General features: G+C 36.8%; 1 protein-coding gene across 2 annotated transcripts in view; it reads right to left on the bottom strand.

The window, feature by feature from the left end:
* Positions 1–355: 355 nt before the first annotated feature.
* The window catches only part of tcea1 (transcription elongation factor A (SII), 1), a 35,363-nt gene continuing 13,667 nt past the window's right edge, over positions 356–22,051 (bottom strand). Inside the window, exons 3-10 of one of the 2 annotated variants that reach the window (XM_039754512.1) lie at positions 20,170–20,275; positions 6,726–6,843; positions 6,488–6,624; positions 6,242–6,298; positions 4,982–5,136; positions 4,568–4,714; positions 975–1,046; positions 356–662 (exon numbers count right to left, since the gene is read on the bottom strand). In XM_039754512.1, coding sequence (XP_039610446.1) covers positions 654–662; positions 975–1,046; positions 4,568–4,714; positions 4,982–5,136; positions 6,242–6,298; positions 6,488–6,624; positions 6,726–6,843; positions 20,170–20,275 — 801 coding nt within the window. In that variant the 3' untranslated portion in view covers positions 356–653. Of the gene's footprint in view, positions 663–974; positions 1,047–4,567; positions 4,715–4,981; positions 5,137–6,241; positions 6,299–6,487; positions 6,628–6,725; positions 6,844–20,169; positions 20,276–22,051 lie in introns of both variants that reach the window. The other variant, XM_039754511.1, reaches the window with a different exon arrangement.

Below are 22,051 nucleotides of genomic sequence, written 5' to 3' on the forward strand. Positions count from 1 at the left end.
CCACTGCATTTTGACAATCAAAACCTTGCATCAATCAGTTTTTACAATCATTCAAACAACAACAACCTCCTGTTAGAAACAATAAATAAACTGACCTCAAGACTAAAATAGATACACATAACTTTCCTATTTGTCATGCCAGGACAACTGTATATGATACTGGATAAAGATTGTGAAAACAGACCTTTAATGAAGATCTTCACATTTAGACTTTGTCTAAGGTTGTTTCAAATTCATAAATAGGTTATTTGCAAAATTCTATAAAATGTTTAACCATTTCAAGTAGCAAGTGAAAAGTTTAATAAATGTGGAAACAACAAAAATGAAGAAAAAAAAAAATCATTGAAATTCAAATTGTTAATAAAATTTTAATGTCAAACTACAAATAAAAAGGAAAGTTTGAACATCAAGTCATATTGTGATGCTTTACAATGTGCTAATCTGAAGATAAAAATACAAGGATGAATCTGTAAAAGTGATGATGAAAGTATCATGGTAGCCGACTTTTCTTTGACGATCTATACACCAGAAGACACTAAATGAAAAAAATGTCTATTTGTTTGAGTTTACAAATACACGTACAAAATGGATACTCTTGAATCCTGGTCCTGCAGTATTTGTTCATTTCCTTGCCAAGTGGTACTGCACACTACTCAGCAAAACTAAAAAAAGAGAGAAACATATGTATATTGGCTTATCTATAAATATATTGGTAATACAGTTTGATAAATATGAAACTATTATCAATATTATCATCCATAAATAAGCATATTTATACACCTTAATATAGCAGACAGAAATTTTCAGTGAGTAGGAAAGATACTGTTACCTAAACTAAACTAAAAGAGAAACTATAACAAAAAAAAAATCAATTTACAAAACTAACATTTGAGTCTTGCGTGTGAAACATTAGCCACAAAATTACATAATAAATTACATAATAATACATAAAGGAATTAAAAAAAATTTTTTACCTTCCACCTATTTCCACATTCATTACAAAAAACAAACGTAGTCATAGGTTCATCAGCACTTCTGGTCTGAACCTAAAAAACACATTTTAAAATGACATCAAGTTAAACATTTCTACACCAGTAGAATGCAATTAAGAATTTCACTGTACGCTGTACAGATGAAATGCTACTAAGAAAGCATAGATCATAAAAGTATACACATTAACATTGGCAAAATTGTGCAATTATACATGTTAATTATGCAAGTGTGAATAATTTTAATGTTTAAATTAACTTTTGAGGAAATCAGTGTTAAGCTGTAAATATGATTTCACACTTAAGTATCATTCCAAAAGAAAGATTTTCACAAATATTGAGAGTTTTGCAATGTGCATGTAACTTTAAGAGCACAGAACACCACAGACTACTTTATGAACAAATTGACAAAAAATAAACAAGCAAATAAAAATGAAGGCAGAGAAAAACATATATACTTTCACAAATTCAATTAAAATTTGGTTCAAACAAGTAAATTAGCACTGCTCCTATAAAAACTACATTTGCAGCTACAGAGCTACTTATTCATGTTTTGATTGCTCATTTCTTTTACAGAAGATCATCAGATTCTGCCTGGACCACTTCAACAAATTAAAGCAATTATGTGAAATCTTCAAACTTTTACACAATGACTAAAAAAAGTTTAATTTTTTTTTTTCTGTACCCTTAATTAAAAATATAAATAAAGAAACGAGAGGGCCAATTTGGCATCAGCTTATTTCAGGCTGTATAGTTCATGAACAAGGATTCCAAGCACATAACTAAACTTTTCTCAACTAGATTTTATACTAGCACAGAACTGTAATGTGCTTTTTCTTTAATACACTGCCATAGTCCTGGTGCTTGAGAGGGCTGCTAAAATACAATTAAAATTGATGTTATACTACACAACTTTTGCAAAGATTTTTAGTTGCAGCCTACATTTACAGCCTTAAGAAAATCATAGCAGGTCACCAACAGTGGCAGCACATGCCCATGATTACCAGTTATGTAATATGACACACTGGTGTCCCAGTCATAGAACTCTGACATACTATGACAAAACCACAATTAGTTTGATTTTATTGTAGTGGTATGTAAGTGACAGAAGTGGATTCTAGTGTGTGTGTGTGTGAGAATTAACAGGTCAATGAGCACTCAATCAAAAGTACAATGCAATGAATGCCCACAAAACAGTGAGGCTAAAAAAAGAGAAAGAAAACAAATAGTTTGGAAAACACAAACAGAAGAATAACTTGTCCAACTTTTGACCCAGCACACAAGTCTGTGTGTTCTGATGAAGGGCCAAGATTTTGGCTGATCAAATTTTACCTGGTAAGCACTTGCTCAGTCACTTTGCTAACTACAGAAAGACTTGCATGCTTACTGGCAGCCAAAATATGATGACCCTTCGATAAAAGTTTAATAAAATGAGAAATGGAACCTAATATCAAAAGGCATGTCAAATAGTCAACACTATACAATTAAGAGATCAAAGGCAAGACTCAGCAATTGAAGTCAGTGAATTTGACATGCCCTTTTTACTGTACCTAGACATAATGCTGAGACATGCATTGAAGGCCTGGTTTACTTGACTAATTATTCACTACTGTAAAGATCAATGAAGGAAAACAAACTGATTAAATAAAATTTGACTGAAGCTCCAAAACCACCAAGAAAACATTTTGTTGGACTTATTTTTTTGCTTACTATACATTTGAATTATTAAACGAAAGCAATGAATACTGCCAAAAACCTTTCACTTTCTTATTTTTCTAAATATAGCTGCTGCTAGGTAACTGTGGCTCAATGTAAACGACACCTTTGGAGCAATATTAATAAATGCCGAGGATCTGATCTGCAGCATAACTCATCACCTGCTTCACTTACTCACTCACTATACAATATCAGCATGCAAGTCCCGGCCAATGGTCTGATTCACGTATTTTACTGTTAGTAAAAGTTGTTTAATAAATGAAGTGTACTGTTCGTTTAACCAAAGTTGGAGAAGCACTATGTGGTTTCTTGTTAGAGCTGCTAAGAAGGTTGTCCATATTTTTTAAATAAATATCATTTGTTTGTGATTGACTATTGATAGTTTAATTTTCCTGGGACTGCAATGGAACTTTAAAATGATCATCTCCTTGCCTGTCTTTTAAACGTTTGTTGCGCTTGAGTGCATAATGAGGAGCTGAAAAATCTTTTGATAAATGCAGATTAAAATGGGTAATGTATAATTTTATTTTACTCTTCTCAGTCTAAGAAAATAAAGTAAATTAAATTTCAAAAGATGGCTTTTAAAAATTCTATTAACATTTTCTGTTCTCTTCCCCAATTTTGGCCAATAAATATTGGGAACCAATGACAGCATTTCAAAAATGTTATCAAGTTGTGCTTTCCTAAACTGCAATATCTTAATAATGTGGGACACAAATGGAGTAAAATGCAAATTCCAAAATCTTAGTCAGAAAAGTGCAAAAAAAATATTGTGAAGATGGTGCAACATAGACAGGTAGGTTTTATATAAATACAAGGAGAAGAATCAGGAATTGGGACATTCATGTGTAATAAAGTTATTAAAAAGCTATATGTATTAAAAAGTATTTGACTAAATGAAAAATAATTGGATCAACTGAAAAAATGCTTTTGTAGCTGCGGCAACAGCAAAAGAGCAAAGCCGCACATACAAATTCTAAAGTCAGATTAAAAAAATAAAATGTGAAAAGTACTTAGTTTTATTGTCAAATCTCACTGCATGAAATTGCTCAGCTGGAAATAGACAAATTCTGTAGAAATTGGGTATGCTTATTTTTTAAGGAAATTTGTTGAGAAAATTTGAGATATCTCACTGAAAACTGAAAAGAATAGAAAATAACTTACAATTCCAGTCTTTGGGATCAGTAAGAAAACCAGAGTCTTTATAAATGTCCCTATATTCAAATGTGATTAGCAGCTCTAACTGGTTTACAATTAATATCACATAATGCAGTAGTTACAGTGCTGTGAATTTTGAAGTCCCTGAATGATACTTGTGCCCTCTATTGGTGATTTTTTCTTAAGACAACACTATGTTCTCAGGAAAATAACTGAAAATGGACAGCTATGCAGTTAAAAAACAACAGTACTTAAATTTTAATATAAATTAAAAGCTTGCAAATATTCTACATGTATTCAAAAACATTTCCAAACCACTAGGTCAAAAATAAATAAAGGCAATACATTCAGGTAAATTTAGAGACCCTATATGAGTAAAATTATAAATGTAGAGTCAGAGGAGAAATTTTAAGTGAAATATGACATACCATTAACTGAATACTACAGTAACTAATCTTGTAAAAATGTTTTACTATAATGAAAGTATAAATTTGGTTTAAAAACCATCTATTTTTGCTTAGGTAAAATGCAGATTTCACCTAAAAATAAAATACTACCATTTAGTTTGTGATTTTATATTTTTGATCTTCTTGTAATACATGTAGTAAAAATATTGCCATGCTAAAACAAGACAAATATGTGCAATAAAAGCAAAACATGAACTTATTTAGTGAATTTCCTTTGATAATCAACACAAAGCATACCTGTGTGTATGTACAGTTCTTCTTTTTGCATTTGCCACAGACAAACAGATCAGTCTGGGTGCCTCCAGTCCTAGCCATTTGATGCTCCCGTATAGCCTCTTTGGTCAGGTTTTTACGCATCTCTTTCAACTCATCACTTGCCATTTCCTTAAAACAAAAATATGAAAGCAGTAAGGTTACTAAAATGTAAAATATATTTAAAAAGATGTAAAAATGCCTAGGATTCAAATTTGGCATGAATCAGCACTGTGGCAAAAACACTAACATCAATATCTGTGTTTCAAATATTGGGAAAACAGAGGAAAGAAACTGAAACAAGACATTAGCTATCTAATACACCAGCATCCTACAAAGTACTTTTATATTATCTGTTTCACATACAAGCACACAGGAACAAGCATACATTTGGCTCACCTCCGCTGTCATCTGAGCCATTCTATCAGGAGCAACATTTCCACATAGAACATTCCTTCTAAGGTTTGGGTTTTTCACATCTTTGAGGTTAGCAATTCTGCTCCTCACCCTGTTCTTATATTTCATGTCTGTATTTTTGAATTCCTGGAAAATGCGTACAAATGAAGTTAAGGAGAACCTGTCTTAAATTTACTGACAGAGACACCTCACAAATAAAAAGTCTTGACTTACAACCCCAGTTTTGATATGAAAGTGGAGCATTAAGTGATATACAGAGATTCCTCCCTTAACAGTTGTGACATGCGCGTGTCAGGTATTGCATGGATGTCACAAATCATTTATACACAGTATGCAAACAACCTGTCAGCAGATGATCGAGTCCCGATGTCATACTAAAATGTGTGTATGTTTACTTTTTTCATGGCATCTAAAATCCTTATGTTTGCTCTCTCGCAGATAAACATTTGAAAATACGGATAGGGCACTAACTTAATTACAACATCATCACTAGGCAGACATCACAAATAACGACTATTAGCTCTGTTTTGTAGGAGACAAGGTTGACTACTCATGAAGATGTTATATGGATACATGCTACTCGGGATTACATTACAAAACTAATCAGGTGGGTATGCACTGCATGGTATACTGCATTTTGTGTCTCTTTCTTACTTTTGGCATTAAAAAGAACTTTCTCTAGAGTGTTTTCCCAGTTTATGTACTACTTTAATGCCTGCTCTGGAGAGGATGCACACTATATGCTCCGCTATATGCACCTATCAAATCAACTGGACACGCGTTTAACAGGGACAAAGTGCAAGTAAGACTCAGGACAAATACTAAGAGTGCCAGAGAGCTGGCTGAATCATGGCTATCAAAAGGAAAACGCCATTAACAGACACTTGGACATGAACTCAGCATATGCAGGCTTAAAAAGAAGAACATCCAAATATTAGACTTAAGACTTTAAGATCTAAACCCTCTGAACCCCGTCTTACTAATCCATTCCCACCACAACCCCAAATTCCATATCTGCTATACATTGCCTTTGATTCCTAGATGTCTAATCATTTTCCTCTGATGAGGACACCTTGTAGATGTTGAAAGCTCAGGAATAAGAGACCATTTTGTCTCTGCGGATTTCTTGCTATAAATATGCAAACCCTTGATTAATTCACATTACAAAGTGAGAACACATTGACTGTCACATGGGAGAGAATTGCGAATACTGTTCATGGAATTCTACAATAAAAAGGATATATTCCTCAATTTGGGCTCCTAGTTCATCACAATCTGCTCCAATGGCAATGTAATCATCTGGGGAAAATAAAAAACACATTAAAAGCAGAAAACAGTACAGTAATAATGGAATATCAAAATTTCTACTTGTGACCCATGACTGAAACCCAGAAGTCTACACATAACCACTGTGCTACGATGCTGCTTTTAAGCTATTCAGGGCTACATTTATTTAACAATATTAAAAATTCTATTTAAAAAACTTACTGCCTGCCTGAAGAGCATTGGATAACATTTCTCTGCATTTAATCCTCACAGAATCAGATGTGCTAGGAGCCCGTGGAAAAGTGGTGATCAAGGTATTTGTTGGGACATCCCCAGACTCACCAAAGTTGCTACTGGAGCTGCTGGAGGGAAAAAAAAAAGAAAGAAAAAAAAAAAAAGTATATATATTTATACACATAAACAAAATAAACATGACTACAAGCAGCAAATGTGGAAATACCTTTCTTCCCTAGGTTCAGGACTATTTTGTGAAGAGGATGTTGTAGGTATTGGAGGATCTTTCTTTTTCTCTTCAGGCACCTTATCTCCTCCTCCTCCACCTCCACCACCAGGTTCATCTAGTAAAATAATAATAATAAAAAAAAAAAACTTTCAGAAAAAGCAAGAAAAAAAATATAGCACTTGGAGTCTTATAGGCCTTGTCCTCCAGTGGTTTTCTTCCTACCTCACTGATAGGAAGCAATTTGTTCAAATAAAGGGCTTTAAATCTGAGAACGCAGTCGTTACTCGGGGAGTTCCGCAGGGTTCTGTTTTGGGGCCGCTTCTTTTTCTCATTTATATCTTCCCAATAGGTAATATCTTCTGGCACCATGGTATTAAGTTTCATTGCTATGCTGATGACACACAGCTATATCTATTCACTGAATCCACTTCTGATTTCCCTCCAAATGCCCTTATGGCATGTCTCCAAGACATAAAGACATGGATGACTCACAATTTCCTCCAACTAAACAGCAATAAAACTGAGCTGCTCCTCATTGGCTCTAAAACTTCACTTGCTAAGGTTAACCATTCTACTCTTTCAATATTAACACAAATATTTCTTCCCAAGTTAAGAGCCTGGGCGTTATTCTTGACAGTACTCTCTTTTTCTTCCCATACAAATACCATTTCTTGGACTGCCTTCTACCATCTCCGAAACATTTCTAGACTTCTCCCTGTTCTTACCCAGCACAATACTGAAGTATTGGTTAATGCCCTAGTCACCTCATGTATAGATTATTGTAACGCTATTCTATCTGACATTCCACAAAAACGTATTCTTCGCTTACAGCTGATTCAAAATTCTGCTGCCAGGATAATAACCTGTTCTAAATCCACTAAACATATTACACCTATTTCCTCTCAACTTCACTGGCTCCCTGTTAACTACAGAATACAATTCAAAATACTGCTCTTAACATTTAAATCTCTCCACAACCTTGCTCCTCCCTACCTCACTGATCTCCTCCAGATTTACACCCCATCTCGCTTACTCAGATCTTCATCTGCAGCTCTACTTTCTGTACCACACGTCTAACTCAGTTCAATTGGAGCTCGAGCATTCTCTCATAGTGCTCCTCAACTCTGGAATTTTTTTCCCTCTCATATTCACCAGCTTGATTCAAAAGCACAGTTTAAAACTACCCTCAAAACTTTTCTTTTCAAGCTGGCATATCAATTGTAAGGTGACCCTGAGTGATAAGAAAGGCGCCTATTAAATAAAATATGCATTATTTTTATTATCCTACCACCATAGATATAACAGAATCTACCAATATCTTCTACATTCCTATAAAGTTTTTTGGGCTGTAAGCTGCATCACAGGAGAGTAATGACTATGTGCAAACTAGAGCTCCAATGCAAAGGCTGTTACAAACATTCATTATGATATCTTGTCAATAACCTGGACTCCTGAATAAACACAACACCAAGTTTCTTCTATAGGTAATCAAGGATGTATATGCATTTGCTATTCCCTCCTTAAGCTATTCCAACAAACAACTTAAAGATTAGCTATGAACACAGTGAAGAAAAAACTAATTATGATGCAGAAGAAAATAAATAAGAAGGCAGAAAGCATCACGGTAACTCTATTTGTTTGACTCCTTCCCATTTGAAACACATTCAAAATGGCTTACATGGCTTTTCTCAAAAACCAACACTCCCATACCAGGGTCAGTCTGCAGACTCAAACTTCAGACCTCCCTCCAATCCACTAAAACTATAAAGCATAGCTTAAAGATAAACCATCACTGCATATCCACTGCCCTGCAACACACAATGCTGGGCAAAAGATTAATCATCTAAGGCAGTGTCAAAAGGGTCACTCACCAAACTCAACCGATGAAACAAAGCATATTGAAAATCCCTGCCCCTCCAATAACTGTTAAGTGGATCAAATAGTAGATGAAATTAAATTCAAAACAAGTACTAAATCTCCTAGAAGCATAGTAAAGATAAAGCTTTTTATGTGAATGAAAAATGAGAACGCAATTATTAAAAGGTGAATTCGGCAGTAGCTTGGTAGTCACTAATGGTATCCTGAACTCAAACCTTCATATATGCCTGATACAACAGAAATGACTGCTAACCTAGCTCATGTGTTCTTTTTACCACTTCATCTGGGCTTGAGATGCTGCTGAACTGTCAGTAAAATAATTAGTAAAAAGTTGCTGGCCTTCCTATGACAAATTAGGAGTATTCTTTGCCCTGACAGTCTTTAATATTAATGGCATCAGGTGGAATTAATGAATTATGATTTGTCATATAGATCCAATTACACTTCACCATTACAGCTATGAAATCACACAAGGAGGGAAATAGATCTACTTCTAGTGAAGTAATCAGCTTATTATGGTGGCCAATAACTTCCAGAAGTTCTAAAAACTCCAATGATATCATCATTGCCATCTTAAATTGAGGCTTTCTCAGACTATCTATAATAATACGGTAACAGGTTCCCAATTGTAGGCAACTTCAATTTTCATGTGGAAAACCAGTGAAATTACTGCACTCCTTTGATCTGACACAGCATGTCAGCCAGCTCACACATTGGATTTAGTGACTTCAAAAGGATTAAAAGTTGATGCGAGTCAGGTTGTGGATATAGGTAAATAATATGCAAAAGTGGCTTGATATAATGTAGAAGCTCTGATAACTACAACTAATGAGAAGTGTATTGTTAAAAAAACATTATTTTGATACATCTGCAGCTTCAAAGTTTGCTAAAATTCTAAAAAATCAGTCCAAGTGTAGTTCTTACCTTAATATTGCTGACAATGTTACTAGTAAGGTGGAATATTTTAATGCTAAGGTGAGAGCTACAGCTGACAAAGTGGCACCTGAAATGACAGTTAAGAAATCCTCCAGTACTATTATACCTTGGAAGACCAAAAGAGTGTCTGAATTAAAGAGAACATGCCAGAGAGCTGAGCATAAAGGTAGAAAAACTAAATTGACAGTTCACTATGATATATCGAAGGCTAAAATAACTGAATATAACAATGTAGTCCACCTTGAGTGACAGATGTTTCTCTAAAATTATAAATGATAATGCTGGCAATCCAAGAGTTTTATTCTCGGCTATTGATTGCGTTCTAAACCCAACTCACTCAATGGAATGCCTCCTAAAAACTACCAGTGAAATGTTCAAGGCTTTCGAAATATTTTTTAAAAAGAAAATAAATGATATTAGACATAATATAATACACCCCCTCCCCAGTTCATTCCCAGGATTCCGTTTTAAACAAGTTAAATTCTTTCACTGGAATAGATCTATCCAAACTATGTAGAATCATTTTCTCAACGGAAACGCTCCACCTGCGCTCCTGACCTAATACCAACAGGCTTTTTCAAAAAAGTCTCTGATGTGCTAATTGAAAGTGTACTTGACATAGTGAACTACTCATCACATACGGGGGTCTTCCCTGACTGTCTTAAGACTCCAGTTGTTAAACCCCAAATCCTCTGTTTTTGAGAACTTTTGACCAATTTCCAACCTGTCTTTCTTAAGTAAAATTCTAGAAAAGATAGTAATTAAGCAGCTAAATGATTCCTTTATTTAACATTCTATTCTTGTTTCAGTCAGGTTTTGGAACAAATCATAGTACAGAAACTGTACTGGTTAAAATAGTAAATGGTTCGCAGACAAAGGTCATATATCTGTTCTTGTTCTGTTAGACTTGAGTGCAGCATTTGACACCAATGACCACAGTATTCTTATAAGTCTTCTTAGATAATGCGTGGGCTTCTCCAGTAGCATCTTAAATTGATTTCAGTCTTGCTGAACAGGTAGAACATTTTTTGTTATTTGTATAGATTGTACTTCGGAGACTCATGATATTGTATATGATATACCCACAGGATCTACTTGTACTTTTCAGTCTACATGCTTTCATTAGGTCAGATTATCTAAAAGCACAAGGTTAGCTACCCAGCTATGCAGACACACAGCGTTATTTATCAATAGTGCCTGATAACCTTGATGCTCTTGGCTCTCTGATCCAGCATCTTAATAGTATTTCTGATTGGAAGAGCAGTAACTTTCTCAAAGTAAATAAGGAGAATACAGAAATCTTGGTGATTGGCAAACATGGATATAGTGAGGGTATTTGAAGCAATCTTTATCTTTAATGCTTAAAAGTCAAAATGAAAGTAAAAACATTTTGGGGGTAATTATTGACTCTGAACTGAACTTCAGGAAAAAAAAAAAAAATCACACATTAACCAGATCACTAGGTTTGCATTTTTTAACTTAAGGACTATAGCAAAAGCTACCACTTATTAATTTACAAGATGCTGAAAAATTAGTTTACGGCTCTGGTTTTAGTTGACTAGATTACTGTCATGTACATCGAACAGGACTACCTAAGAAAGATTTCAATAGGTTGCAATTAGTGCACATTGCAGCAGCCAGAATCTTAACTAGGAAAAGAACATTTGAGCAAATTCCACCAGTTTTAGCGTTGTTACCCATGTCATTCAGGATTTACTTTAAAATACTATTAAAGGCTATAAAAAATGAAATCTTGCTCCGTCCTATATTTTGGAATACCTGTCCCCCTATACTGAAAGTCATAACCTTAGATCTTCAAATGGAGGACTGGTTATAATTCCAAGAGTCAAGCTTAAAAGAAGTTGTGATGCAGCCCTTTTCTGTTATGCATCTAAAATTGGGAATATTTTACCAATAGAAATTCGGCAGGTTAAAACTGGGGAACATTAAAAAAAAAAAAACTGCTTAAAACTCATTATTTTAATATGGCTTTTTCATACCTACATTAAGATGTATTCGTGATAGACATAATAAGCATAGAATTATCATATTCTGCACGGATCCGCTATCCATACGAATCTCCACTGATCTCTGCTTTCTTTTCAGGTTCCTCTGTGGTGGCAATCTGCGCCACCACCATCTGAAGAAGGCAACAAGAAGTTCAATGCATTGATGGACTGAATCCGGGTGTCCCAGCGGTCCACAAGACAACAACATCAAATACAATCATGTGAAGCCTGAAAACCAAGGGGTCTCATTTACGAACATTTATGTTAAGTTGAATGCCCAGAGGGGGCTGGGCAGTATTTTTGGCCTCTGAACCCCTACAGATTTAATATTTCCTACAGCCTAACTGGGTTTCTTTTTCTTTTTTTGTCCTCCCAGCCATCTGACCTTACCTTTTGTCTTTGTTACTTATTACTGCTTAATGTTATTTGTTTATCATCTCATATAACTTTCTTTTTGTTGTCTTGAAAATGACTTTGAGCTACACTGCCTGTATGAAAATTTGCTATATAAATGAATGATGTCACTGCTGTTATTTTTCAGGGAGGTAGCACATCTGTAAACCCTAAGTCTTTAATTCAAAGTCATTGTCAATGAAGTGAGCGGTTAGGTTTATGTACGGCTCTGTTGTAGGGCTGCAACTAATGATTATTTTGGTAGTCGACTAATTGTTCAATTTATTTTTCGATTAGCCACGATTATTTCATGCACATCCTGTTCTGGGCTCCAATGCATGTCCTCATCTACTCACATCTGTCAACCTGTGAATGTCACCCTGCTGTCTCTGTATTAACACGATTACAATTTATAATAGTCAAATTAAAATAACAACCACTGAAACATATGAATTTGAAAATAATCAGATGTTTTTATATTAGTGTGACCATCACAATAAAAAAATAAATACATTAAACAATACAAACTAAAGTGCACTTAGTCTTTAAACAAAAAGTGCATTTAACCTAACCAAAAAATACATCGTAAAAACTGAAATATTGTTCATATTTTAGTAATAAATGACAAAATGTAGACATAAACTATACAATGGTTAAAGCGTGAAGTGCAAAGATCAAATAAACACTTTCACAAATGGTTCAAGGACGACACAAAAGCTTCCGTGGTGCAGCAGTAGGAATTGCCGAGTTGTAATCAAGAGTCCCCCAGTTCAATCCTGACTGCCTCGTATATTTACCGTTTTGAGTAGTGGGTTGCTCTTATCTATACTAATAAAAGGCAAAGGACTGACTGACTGACTCACTCATTACTAATTCTCCAACTTCCTGTGTAGGTAGAAGGCTGAAATTTGGCAGGCTCATTCCTTACAGCTTACTTGCAAAAGTTGGGCAGGTTTCATTTCGAAATTCTACGCGTAATGGTTATAACTGGAACCTATTTTTATCCATATACTGTAATGGACTTTAGCTCGATGGCCGTGGGGGGTGGAGCTGCATGTCACATTATCACGCCTCCCATGTAATCACGTGAACTGACTGTGAACGCAGTACGTAGAAAACAAGGAAGAGCTCCAAAGAGCGCTGAAGTAAAAACGCATACAAGCATATTCATAAGTGCAGCTACTGCGGAAACAAAGCACGGTGTAAACCTTAAGTTTAAATTAAGTTTACAGACACGCTCCCGCTGCTGTTTGTCATGCCTTCGACGAATACTTCATTCGCGAGATACTGGTTTAATAAGAAGACACGAGGTATAAATGAGACTTTGGATCACTTTTTAACAGAGTTAAAATTGCTGTAGCGAGAAACTTAAGGGATATTAATCTGGTCAGTTAAATAGCAGAGGGAGTTGTTAATCAGTTTCAGCTGCTGTGGTGTTAATGAAATTAACAACAGATGCACTAGAGGGGCAACAATGAGATGACCCCCAAAACAGGAATGGTTTAACAGGTGGAGGCCACTGACATTTTTCCCTCCTCATCTTTTCTGACTGTTTCTTCACTAGTTTTGCATTTGGCTACAGTCAGTGTCACTACTGGTAGCATGAGGCGATACCTGGACCCTACAGAGGTTGCACAGGTAGTCCAACTTCTCCAGGATGGCACATCAATACGTGTCATTGCCAGAAGGTTTGCTGGGTCTCCCTGCACAGTCTCAAGGGCATGGAGGAGATTCTAGGAGACAAGCAGTTAATCTAGGAGAGCTGGAGAGGGCCATAGAAGGTCCATAACCCATCCGCAGGACCAGTATCTGCTCCTTTAGGCAAAGGAGGAACAGGATGAGCACTGCCAGAGCCCTACAAAATGACCTCCAGCAGGCCACTGGTGTGAATGTCTCTGACCAAACAACCAGAAAGACTTCATGAGGGTGACCCAAGGGCCCCATGTCCTCTAATGGGCCCTAAACTCACTGCCCAGCAGCATGCAGCTCGATTGGCATTCGCCATAGAATACCAGAATTGGCAGATGCACCACTGGTGCCCTGTGCTTTTTAGAGATGAGAGCAGGTTCACCCTGAGCACGTGACAGAAGTGAAAGGGTCTGGAGAAGCCATGGAGAACATTATGTTGCCTGTAACATCATTCAGCATGAGCAGTTTGGTGGTGGGTTAATGATTGTCTGGGGAGGCATATCCATGGAGGGTCACACAGACCGCTACAGGCTTGACAAAGGCACCTTGGCTGCATTAGGTATCAGGATGAAATCCTTGGACCCATTGTCAGACCCTATGCTGGTACAGTGGCTTCTGGTGCATGACAATTCCTGGCCTCATGTGGTGAGAGTATGCAGGCAGTTCCTAGAGGATGAAGGAATTGATACTATTGACTGGCTACCACACTTTCCTGACCTAAATCCAATAGAACACCTCTGGGACATTATGTTTTGGTCCATCCAATGCCACCAGGTTGCACCTCAGACTGTCCAGGAGCTCAGTGATGCCCTGGTCCAGATCTGGGAGGAGATCCCCCACAACACCATCTGTCATCTCATTAGAAGCATGCACCGATGTTGTCAGGCATGTATACAAGAACACAGGGGCCATACAAAGTGCTGCGTACAATTTTGAGTTGCTGCAATTAAATTTTGGCAAAATGGACTAGCCTGCCACATAATTTTTTCATTCTGATTTTTGGGCGTCTTTGAATTCAGGGCTCTTTAGGTTGATCATTTTCATTTCCATCAAATGATGTGGCATCCTTTCGTTCCTAACACATTACCCAGTCTATATCAGTATAGATATCCAGGAGGATTTCTTTTTCCCATTGAGATCTGATGTGTTTTCAAAGTGTTCCTTTAATTTTTGAGCAGTTTATATATATATATATATATATATATATATATATATATATATATATATATATATATATACATACATACATACATACACACACACACAAACACATACAGTGGAACATTGGTTTGCGAGCATAATTCGTTCCGGAAACGTGCTCACAATCCAAAGCACTCGTATATCAAAGCGAATTTCCCATAAGAAATAATGGAAACTCAGATGATTCGTTCCACAACCCAAAACTATTCATATAAAAATGATTAATACATAATACAAATTAACCTGCACTTTACCTTTAAAAAGAATCATGGCTGGTGTGAGTTTCTAAACTGATGTGGGATTCCACCCAACGGAATGACACGCGGAAGAGCGTCCCAAAGCAATCGCAGTCTCCCAACGCTGTAGCAGTTCGCCGTATAAGCGCATCCAAAAAGATCGCAGACATGCTATAAGCGCCTGTCGTCAATGGGTCATACAAAGAACATTATAAAGATTCCGTTACAATAAATAACAGCGCTGTTGCTGTTTCAAGCTGAATAAAGCTGGTGTTAAAGTACTGAGACTCAGCTTCGTGTTTTTGGGAGCAAGATGGGGACTCGCACTTCACAGCGCGCACACACACACACAGTCACAATGCTGTAGTAAACAGTATAAGCTCGTACGGATGTTGACTATACAGGGAGTGCAGAATTATTAGGCAAGTTGTATTTTTGACGATTAATTTTAATATGGAACAAACACAGTGCTATCAGTCAATCCAAAATGTTAATAAACTTGAAACCTGAATGTTTCACAACGGAAATGTGAGTGTGAACATCATCAGGGGAATGCATATGTGCGCACAATTATTAGGCAACTATTAGTGTGCAGATTTATTATGCAACTAAAGGAAAAATGAAAATTTTCCCATCTCACTTGTTTATTTTCATCTGTTATAGTGAGAATAATAAACAAACACCTCAAAATTTACAAATAAACATCTCTGACATTTCAAAAAAAATAAATCAATCAATCAATGACCAATATAGCCACCCTTCTTTCCAATAACAGTCATAAGCCTTTCCATTCATGGAGTCTGTCAGTTTCTTGATCTGTTGACGATCAGCTTTTGTGGAGCAGTGACTACAGCCTCCCAGACACTCTTCAGAGAGGTGTATTGTTTTTCTCCCCCGTAAATCTAGCGTTTAAGAAGTGCCCACAAGTTCTCGATAGGGTTTAGGTCAGATGAGGAAGGGGGCCATGTCATTATTCCTTCATCTTTAAGGCCTTTACTGGCTGGCCACGCAGTGGAGAACTTCGATGCAAGTGATGGAGCATTGGCCTGCATAAAAATCATGGTCTTTTTCCTGTATCACTGTTTGAAGAAAGTGTCTTCAAAAAACTGGCAGTAGGTTTGGGAGTTGATTTTGAGTTCATCTTCAATGCAAAAGGTCCAACTAGCTCATCTTTAAAAATACCAGCTCATACCAGTACCCCACCTCCACGTTGGAGTGGAGCTCTGTGCCCATTACTGATCCACAGGTCCATCCATCTGGTCCATCAAGAGTCACTCTCATCTCATCGGTCCATAAAACCTTTGAAAAAAATCTGTCTTCAGATATTTCTTGGCCCAGTTTTGACGTTTCAACTTATGTTTCTTGTTCAGTGGTGGTTGGGTTTCAGCCCTCCTTACCTTGGCCATGTCTTTGAGCACTGAACACCTTGTACTTCTGGGCACTCCAGGTAGGTTGCAGCTCTGGAATATGAAAGTACTGGAGGATAATGGGTTCCTGGTAGCTTCACGTTTGATTCTTCTCAAATCTTTGGCAGCTAATTTGCGTCTTTTGTTCTCAACACGTTTCTTGCGACCCTGTTGACTATTTGCAACAAAATGTTTGATGGTTCTGTGATCACACACCAATATCTTAGCAATTCCAAAAGTGCTGCATCCCTCTGAAAGACTTTTTTACAATTTTTGACTTTTCAGAGTCAGTTAAATCTCTTTTTGGCCCATTTTGCCTGAGGAAAACTAGCTGCCTAATAATTCTGCACACCTTGATATAGGGTGTTGATCTCCTTAGGCCACACCCTCCCTCATTACACAAATACACATCACCTGACGTGCTTAAATCCAATAAGCATTCAAGTTAATACAGCTTGGAGTTGGAATATACGCATAAAAATGATGATATGGTCAAAATACTCACTTGCCTAATAATTGTGCACACAGTGTATGAGTGAGGCACACAGACTCAGACGGAGAATAGAAGACGATTGCCAGAGAGAGAGAAAGAGACGCGCTGGGCGAGCAAGCGAGATAAGGAGAGAGAGAGAGATGCGCTGGGCGAGCGAGATAAGGAGAGAGAGAAAGAGAGACGCTCTGGGCGAGCGAGATAAAGAGAGAGACGCACTGGGCGAGCGAGATAATGAGAGAGAGAGAGAGAGCGCTGGCTGCGCAGATAGGGAGAGAGAGAGAGAGAGACGCCCTGGGCGAGCGAGATAAGGAGAGAGAGAGAGAACCACCATCAGCTCAGTTGTGATCACATGACGCTCAGCAGACAAAGTGTATCCATACTACTCGTATTGCAAGACATCGCTCGTTTATCAAATCAAAATTTATTAAAAATTTTTGCTCGTCTTGCAAAACACTCGTAAACCAAGGTTCCACTGTATGTATATGTGTGTGTATATATGTGTGTGTGTGTATATATATATATATATATATATATATATATATATATATATATATATGTATGTATGTGTATATATATATATATATATATATATATATATATATATATATATATATATATGACAGCAACACTCATAACAGTGACAAAACAATTACATTGAAAATCATGTTATTTTTAAAATGTTTCCTTTTCTTTTTCATAACTTCTTTAACACACTACTCTGCTGCGAAGCGCGGGTATTTTGCTAGTTGTTAATATTATACAATACACATACATTTGATTTGTGTCTGTAACATCCATTGTAAAATGAAGTACTACTGTAGTGGGTTTTTTTTTCACTTTTATTCTCTCAGTCACGATCACGATACATACTACCACCCCCCCAGGGATCTGACGCTGTTAATTTTTATCTGAAACTGGGAATCAAACTGGAAATTCTCTGATCTGGATGGATAAAAGCTGACACACAAACACTGGTGAATCTGCCTTATTTGTATCTCATTGTCACTTGATTTTTTTTATTCAATTTTATTGAGTGTTCCTGCTTACGCTGAATTAGTATGTGCCTTATGGCCGTGATGTCAAAGCCGCACTGACACACAAAAAAAAACCAAAAAAAAACCAGATATAGGTATATATGATATTTAGAATTATTCATTTTATGACCTTATAGTACATTTCGGAAAACATTGTGGCATGGATGCAACATTATTCATATTCATTCGCATACCTTCTAACGGCTGTAATCAGTGACCGCGTTGTTTTTTTCCCCCCTGATCTCGCCCAGTCTGCACAGGACTCCAGGACATGCAAAGGAAAGAATGTTCCTCTGCAAAGTGAACCATGAACGCTCTTCTTTTCTCAGTGGACCTCGTACATGCCTTGTACACTACATGTGCTTTGATCGCCGCCAGGTCAAGCTTGTTATAGCATAAGCAACTGGCCACCTGCGTGCTCCTGTTAGCACTAAATAAGCTCACGCCTTCTGGTGTCAGTGCGCAGCACCGGGGGGAAAAAAAAGAAAGTGACAAATATATGTGACATTTTGAAGAAATCATTGTATGACCTGAAAAGTACCAATCAGAAAACATCATTGCACTAATGCAATATGATTTGAAAACGAACAGATCAGGTGTCAATTAGTTACTTAAAAGTTAGTTTTTTTTCACTTTTATTTTCTCAGTCTCGTTCACACTTTCCCTCCCCTCCTAACTAACTAACTAACAGCACCAGCATATATTCTCAAGAGACGGCAGCATCATAGCTCCAGGATGCTTGCGTTTCAGATGGTCATGCATCGCGGTGGTGCTGCCATGAAAAGAAAGCTCCGCTTTGCATAATCTGCATTCAGCTTTTTTCTTTTTCGGTGAAGTGCTCCCTCACATTAGAAAGTTTCTTTCTCAATTTTTTTCCCTTCTCCTTCCCCCTCCTCTATCTAACTCGCCATTGCAACCATATTTATTTTCTTCTACATTCTTCTTTTCCTCAGAAGTTCTTCTTCGTTGGTAGGACTGTGTGCAGTCTTGACAAACAATAACAAACGATACTGCCCCCAGACGTTCATGTAGTGCATTGCAGTTACAAAAACCAATGTGGTTCTTTGTGACTGCAGCCTCTATTGAAGGTTCTGTTTATGACGTGTCGACAATAAAAAATCCGCATTGACGACTTTTTGTAGTCGACATCATCGATTACGTTGACTAATCGTTGCAGCCCTACCTGCTTGACCAGTGGTGCACTTTTCAGCTATTCCAGCACCTGTTTGCAACACTGCTTATACATCTGTAGGATGGGGACTTGAGAAAATACATATGGGATAGTATCTGGTATAATTTATTAACTTGTATGATAAGGTAACACAAGCCTTTTTTTGGACAGTGTTTATAAGCATGATGTCTTTACACAGGTAGTGGATAATGGCCTGCATTATTTCTTTTTGTCAGGTGTGATGCACACTTACAACTTTGGAAACCAATGGCTGCTTTAGACATGGTTCAGATTTTGTCTTCAGTCTGGCCGTGCTGCTTACACATTTTTGTAAACAGTATTATATATTTTGTACTGCTAGCAAAGACCAAATCTTATAGTTTCAGCTATATCCATGCTGTCATTGCCTTTGCTAAAAGACATGATGGACACTGAGCTGCTATTGTGCCTCTTATGCATATGATGTAATTATCTGCATTAAGTGTCAGCAGTGTGAAAGAGTCTCTGCTCTCTCAGTCTTTTAGTTTGTAGTTCAGTTACTTGCCTAACTTATTTGCAGCTTAAGTTTGCCGCAGCTATATGTTTACTGCAGAAATGACTTACCGCAGTAACAATAAAAATGCAATTAATCATTCAGCATTAAACCAACTTATAATATTCAAATAACCAGGGGGAATTCACTTAGTTGGCTTTATGTATTATGATTTTACAGGATATTTCTCACTAATAAAAACACAAGAAATTTTAGAAGTTATAATACAATACAGCAGGTGGAATTTTCCATTTTCAAACAACCACTTAGAATATTGAAGCTATTTAATGTTTAATATTACGTTTCTAAAGTAATATGTGGTAATTGTGAAATTATGCACATATACAACATTTCCTATACTTTGTACTCAACTACACAAGTATCATTTTCCAGTTTATTTTTTTAGGTCCTTTACCATATTCCAACTCTCTTGCAACATATTGAAATTTTCTTTTCATAATTACCCAAGAGTTTCTTCCATGATTTAATGAGTGACTTGGCTAAGGATGTGACTTCTTCATCAGTACTCTGTTTGCGAATAGCATTTACTGACATCCCAATTCTTGTAGACTAGAAGAGAAGATAATATAGCAAGTTAGTCTAGTGAAGAAAAAATAAAAACATGTCTTTACTTACAGTTAAAGATATGCTGTACCTGAATGGGAAATACTTGAAAATTTTCTGTAACAAAAATAATGGAATTCACTTAACTTTTTAAAAACTAGTTTAAGAAAATGTTTCGGTTTCCTTACTTTGAGAAATCCCTATTGTCAAGGTATAGTACTGGAAATAATTTTTATTATTGTATGTAATAGTTATGTCAGGTTTAAAAAAAACGTGCACATATATCTATTTTTAGCCTAGGTAAATAGAATAGTGAAGTCTACACAAAGTACCTTCAAAACCAAGTCATTCAGCAAAATAATCCCGTAAAAGGTAATGCAGTTTTAATATCAATATATCGATTGCTGTAAAATTGTTGTTTTTTTTTTTTTTTAAATAATTACTGTGGCATTATCTCCTAGTGTACTGTTATAACATCCAAAACAAAGAATTAGGTGCCATGAAATGTGTTGAACCCCACTTAACTGGTAGAAAACAATATAAAACCTGTAAAACAGTTTTGTTTGTGTTATTTACTTTTAGTTGAAACAGAACGAATTCATACAGACCACTGACTTAACCAAAGTGAAACTAGAATTCTTAACCATCATAATGCCGCAAAAAAAAACCTTCAGCTGACACAAAAGTATTAAAATAAATACTTAAGAGGTTAAATAAGAATATTTTGATTGTGGAAATGGGGGTAAGAAAACCACTAGTATGACTAACACCATTATTACTATAACATGCTCATAAGGCAACATAAAATGGACAAACTTGGATCTGAGAACATCATGATGTCACTTCCAGAATAATACTAGCATAGGGATTTAAAATAACTTCAAAGATCATGTTAAACAGTGCACTGCATTATATATAAACTGCTCAAAAAAATTAAAGGAACACTTTGAAAACACATCAGATCTCAATGGGAAAAAGAAATCCTCCTGGATATCTATACTGATATAGACTGGGTAATGTGTTAGGAACGAAAGGATGCCACATCGTTTGATGGAAATGAAAATGATCAACCTACAGAGCCCTGAATTCAAAGACGCCCCAAAAATCAGAGTGAAAAAATTATGTCGCAGGCTAGTCCATTTTGCCAAAATTTAATTGCAGCAACTCAAAATTGTACGCAGCACTTTGTATGGCCCCTGTGTTCTTGTATACACGCCTGACAACATCGGTGCATGCTCTCATCTGTAAAAAGCACAGGGCACCAGTGGTGCATCTGCCAATTCTGGTATTCTATGGTGAATGCCAATCGAGCTGCATGCTGCTGGGCAGTGAGCTCAGGGCCCATTAGAGGACATGGGGCCCTTGGGTCACCCTCATGAAGTCTTTCTGGTTGTTTGATCAGAGACATTCACACCAGTGGCCTGCTGGAGGTCATTTTGTAGGGCTCTGGCAGTGCTCATCCTGTTCCTCCTTGCCCAAAGGAGCAGATACTGGTCCTGCTGATGGGTTATGGACCTTCTATGGCCCTCTCCAGCTCTCCTAGAGTAACTGCTTGTCTCCTAGAATCTCCTCCATGCCCTTGAGACTGTGCAGGGAGACACAGCAAACCTTCTGGCAATGACACGCATTGATGTGCCATCCTGGAGAAGTTGGACTACCTGTGCAACCTCTGTAGGGTCCAGGTATCGCCTCATGCTACCAGTAGTGACACTGACTGTAGCCAAATGCAAAACTAGTGAAGAAACAGTCAGAAAAGATGAGGAGGGAAAATGTCACTGGCCT

The sequence above is a fragment of the Polypterus senegalus genome, chromosome 5 (assembly GCF_016835505.1).
Source record: "Polypterus senegalus isolate Bchr_013 chromosome 5, ASM1683550v1, whole genome shotgun sequence".
Classification (NCBI taxonomy): Eukaryota; Metazoa; Chordata; class Cladistia; order Polypteriformes; family Polypteridae; genus Polypterus; species Polypterus senegalus.